General features: G+C 36.8%; 1 protein-coding gene across 2 annotated transcripts in view; it reads right to left on the minus strand.

The window, feature by feature from the left end:
* The window catches only part of LOC138003589 (uncharacterized), a 9,842-nt gene that overhangs the window by 3,454 nt on the left and 1,388 nt on the right, over positions 1-5,000 (minus strand). Inside the window, exons 2-8 of one of the 2 annotated variants that reach the window (XM_068849724.1) lie at positions 3,924-4,049; positions 3,310-3,406; positions 2,307-2,368; positions 2,152-2,188; positions 2,011-2,054; positions 1,651-1,898; positions 1-1,299 (exon numbers count right to left, since the gene is read on the minus strand). The exon at positions 1-1,299 is cut by the window's left edge and continues 3,454 nt beyond it. In XM_068849724.1, the coding sequence (XP_068705825.1) occupies positions 955-1,299; positions 1,651-1,898; positions 2,011-2,054; positions 2,152-2,188; positions 2,307-2,334 (702 nt within the window). In that variant the 5' untranslated portion in view covers positions 2,335-2,368; positions 3,310-3,406; positions 3,924-4,049 and the 3' untranslated portion in view covers positions 1-954. The remainder of the gene's footprint in view (positions 1,300-1,650; positions 1,899-2,010; positions 2,055-2,151; positions 2,189-2,306; positions 2,369-3,309; positions 3,407-3,923; positions 4,050-5,000) is intronic. The other variant, XM_068849734.1, reaches the window with a different exon arrangement.

Genomic DNA, 5,000 nt, shown 5'->3' on the forward strand with positions numbered 1-5,000 from the left:
CAGATTTATGGAAATTTCCATAAACAGGCCTGGATAAAATATGATCCCATATGTAAACTTTTAACCACATCACTAGCAGATCTATGGAAATTTCCATGAACAGGTCTGGATAAAATATGATCCCATACTTTAGCTTTTTGCCACATCGCTAACAGCTTTTTGGAAATTTCCACAAACAGGCCTAGTTGAAATATGATCCCAGACGTAAACTTTTTACCACATCACTAGCACATCTATGGAAACTTTCATGAATAGGTCTGGATAAAATATGATCCAGTAGTTAAGCTTTTTACCACATAAGTAACAGCTTCATGTGAATTTCCATGGACAGACCAGCTGGATAAAATAAATGATCGCATTCTACTTTAGCTTCTTACTTCATCACTGGCAGATCTACAGAATTACCCTATTGTTTAAGTGCCACAGTAACTATGACCAAAAAATCACTTCCTTTTTTTCTTCAAATTTTGAAAGTGTCATTGCTCAACACTTGACTGGCAAAATTTTAAGGTCTGTTATCCAAAGGCTGTTTACTTTTGGATTTCAGTCTGCCATTACTCACGTTTCAAACTGACTGATTGGACCTGTGAGGGTTCGATCTAGGGAAAAGTGATGTCATTTACTCACTAGCTTAAAATTTCAGCGTGTAAACAGAAAACACAAGTTTAAAAGTCTGAAAGCCTGAAACTCCTGTGCTGCATATTAATTCAGCGGCATACACATGCATTGCATTCTTAAACTACATGTATTGAGTCTTTGACATCATTTTCTCCTCAATCTTGCCAGGTCCCTCAAGAAGTTAAAGTTAGTAATGGTGGACCATTAAACAAGAAAATTCCAGTTGAAATACAGTTTAACAGGTGTCTTTTTGAAATCAAGGCTTAAAACTTGGTTTTTGGTCACAGTAGCACTTTAAGGAACATGACCACATGAATAATTCATAGATAATCTGATCTACATCAAATTTTTTTGTAACTCCTTGTATTTTCTTCTTAAATACTGTGCTGCCTCTTTTTTCAGTTTCCCATTTTCATCAAAGTCAATATCAAAGTATATTACGCTTTCCTTTGGAATCTGGGTGGATGTCCAGCCATGCCAAGGCACCCATTTTGTCTTGTAGCCACCCTTTAGCCACTGCACAGTAAAGGAGGTATTGTCAATCTGTTGTACTTCTGCTAGATGGAAAGGCTTGTAGTTTCCATCTAGGTTGACAGCAACAATGCTAGCTGGTACTACTCCTTCATAACTATCCACCATCACTACATCTGGTTGTGGTCTTCTGTATACTCCACCATACACCTAAATGCAAAAAAACAAAATGAAGAAATCACACAACAACTTTCTTATACCCCATTCACACCAACAACTAGACATGCTAAATTAACCTGGATTAAACAAACTGAAAATCAGCCATAGAAAAATGTAACACCTCCTTTTACGTGAGATTTGGGTGAGTTTGAATAAATGCTTTGACCTGTGCTAAATTTGTAGTTGACAGAAATCAGTATACATACATGATTTAAAAGAAAACACTTTGAAAGCACGACTTGTTTAACTAAACATCTTCAAAACAGTCTTGGTTAAGGTTTGGTGTGAATGGGGCATTAATTTTAATCAAGCAATTGCATCTTTTTACACCTTATGGTTTACCTCTCGTACTGGGGCAACTTGATTTCTGACCATGTTATCGACATCTACTGGAACCCCCTCAGGTTTCTGTCCCAAAAATCCTAGGCCATTGTCACCCGACTCAGGTAGTTTTTGTTTCTCCCTCAAGTTTGCTTTCCTAGCAAGTATATCTTGCAATGGCCAACTTGCTGCCCTATCTTTCTGACTCCACTTTGCATTCTCAGCTGATAGGAGAGTACTCCACTCTGTTTTGTGCTCTTCTGAAAATTCTGCAAATTAATGCATACAGATCAGTAACTACTCTAAAAGAAGTTCTTCATAAAGAGACAAAATGCACAAGTGCTCCTCTAATCACATTGAAATACAGTACACATACTGTACCTGAAAAGGTTCTTGTGTCTTGCTTAACGAGGCATTCTGAAAGCCTGTAAGAGAAAAATGCACTGTAAATTAACTGGCATGTAACAACATTGACGAATTAAGGGCATGTGCTAAAGCGTGAAGCAACAAAAGCAAAACCACCAAAATGAAATGGCCAAAAAGAGTGAAACCACTGATTCTATAAAAGGTCAAATGGAATATAAACATTAATCCTTGTGTACATTATTTATCACAATGCAACAGCCAAAACAATAATTATTAAACAGAATTTTGTGCACTGCAAAGACATCTCTTACTTGTTAAACATCTGGTCAACAGCTTCATGTGTATGTCCCACCATTAAAAAATTCAGTTTCACCTGCAAAAATGAAAAGAGGGTTACATGGGTGCATGGATGGCACAGTGGTGAGTCAGAGCACTCACATCCCACCAATGTGGCCTGGGTTCGATTCCCTGACTTGGCATCATATTTATGTTGAGTTTGTTGGTTCTCTGCTCTGCACTGAGAGGTTTTTCTCCGGGTACTCCAGTTTTCCTCTCCTCAAAAACCAACATTTGATCTGATTTGCATTACAGTGTCCCCAATTAATGCTCCAGCGCTAGAACGACTAGACACTTATTTAAATTAGGGCGCGTTCGATTGAACCTGTTCCAGAATAAGAATACGTAGAGTGATGATAAAAACTGTATGTTTGGCACGCTTCGAATCAGCAAGGACAACAAAAATATGTTTAAAATAGCATTTTGGCAGCTATCTGACAATTTTAATGTGAATCTCCGTAAAAACGAAGGATTTCTAACTTATATTCCATGTATTCCTATTCTGGAATACGGTCAATCGAACGCACCCTTAAGTTGCTTTCCTTTCCTTTCCTTTAATTAATATGCATATAATTATAACTGGCTTCTACCAGTACACTAAACTCCTAAGGCAGAGAGGATCAAATTCCTTATTTGACTCAATAAATTTTCAGTGTTACTCAATTTACCTTCACAAAAATATCAAGCATAACTAGGACACCAAGGAAGTTTAGAACAAACTGGTTTTTCCCTCCAGCAATTATCCATTTGGAGGAACAGGGTGTCAGGCAAGTCCTCCCCCATGCTTTGCAACTCCAATAATAGAATATTTATGGTGAGATTTGAATCATGGGGATACTGGAATAGGTCAAAATAGCCCTTCGGTTGTCTGCCATGGTTTAACACACCAGTGAAGTGAGTTCTAAGCTTTCTTGCTCTGGCATAGGCATGTGCTGTAACACTAAAATTTACTATGAGGCGTGGAAGGAGAAGCTTTACCTGTCAGTGATCCATGCCATCTTGCGCAATACAAGCATACTCGTGTGGGTACTGTTTTGCCTTCTCCCTGTGGTGGTAGTACAGTTTCCTTTCTCTCCTGTGACAAAATAGATAGAAATACTTAGCTAAATTTATGAATTCATGTGAGGGATGCAAAAAATTACTAGATAATCTAATTTTGGCATCCCTGTGGTGTGTGTTTTGCAAAGAATTGATTGACATAATTTTATACCCTTATAAGGGTATTATGTCAACCAATTCTTTGCAAAAAACACAACAAAGATCAGATATCTATGCAATTGGCTGAAGCAGTTCACATAAACATCAATAATTGACTGTTTGGATGACTGTACTACGACTACCTGTGACAATTAATATTTACCACCCATACATTTACATCTATCCAGCTGGCATGGTTTGAAAAGCATAGTTTATTGAAGTCAGAAAAAAAATTATCAACTGTTATCATGACAGGGTTTATGTACATACATGTACATGTATCTGTTGAAACACACTGTTACCCTTTGCATGCATTACGGATATCAACAGATATCAGTATCACATATATTTTCTATAAGAGGTCACAAAATGCAATGACTGTTTGCATAACTTACATTTGCAGGTCATTGTGGAAATCAAACAGTTTGTCCAAGTACTTTCGCACATCCCTGTCTCTTGCTTTTCGCTTTTCCTCAGTCACACAATATTGTGCAGTAATCACACCTGGTAAAACGGTTAACCTACAATAACAATAAAAATTATTAAAATAAGGATATATCAGCAAATCCAAATTACCAAGAAACTGAAACTCCATTTTGGAAAAAAAAGCATACATTGTAGTCTACATGTACATGTAAACAGCCGACTTAAGTTCATGGCTATTATCGATATCTACGTTGTCTTTCAACCTTAATTTTCATCTCAATTTTTGAACATCTTTCAACAAGTGGGATGTGTGGGGGAGACAACTAAGCCTACTGCATAGTGATGACCTTTCTTGTGTTCTAGATCAGTGTTTGACACTAACACTTGCCTGATTGCTCAGGGCAAGCGAAATATATCCATGGGCGAGTGAAACAACTCTAAGACTCGCCAAAAAGGGCAATCAGAATTTTTGGTCAACTAATATTTTGCAGAAGGATTTGATTTGCAACTAAGAAAGTGACTAGTAATATGACATAGTCACCGCAAACATGATAAAATATATATATATAACTAATAATAATTGTTGTTTCACATGGTTTCATAACATTGCTGTGACATGATAACAGCTAGTTTGTTATGTAAATCTTTCTCATAACAAGGTCTCTTGATAGTGCAACATCCAGAATCTTTAACTACAATAAAACCAGACGAATACATGTAATTCCAATAAGGTTATTCAAAACTGGTTATCCAAAACTGGTTATCCAGTGGAAGTTATTACGTCTGCTTAAGCAAAAATTAATGCTGCATTCACATACCGGTACCTACTAAAACAAGGAATGACATACAATGATCTACAACGATCTACAATGAGCTACTGTAATGACCTACAATGATATACAATGACCTACAGTGATCTACAATGACCTACAATGAGCTACAATGAGGTATATTATAAGCTAAAATTACCTTATAAAGACCAACAATGAGCTACAACAACAGCCCTTCAATGGCATACAATGAGCTACAATGACCTAAAATAATCT

This window comes from Montipora foliosa, chromosome 1 (genome assembly GCF_036669935.1).
Source record: "Montipora foliosa isolate CH-2021 chromosome 1, ASM3666993v2, whole genome shotgun sequence".
NCBI classification, from domain to species: domain Eukaryota; kingdom Metazoa; phylum Cnidaria; class Anthozoa; order Scleractinia; family Acroporidae; genus Montipora; species Montipora foliosa.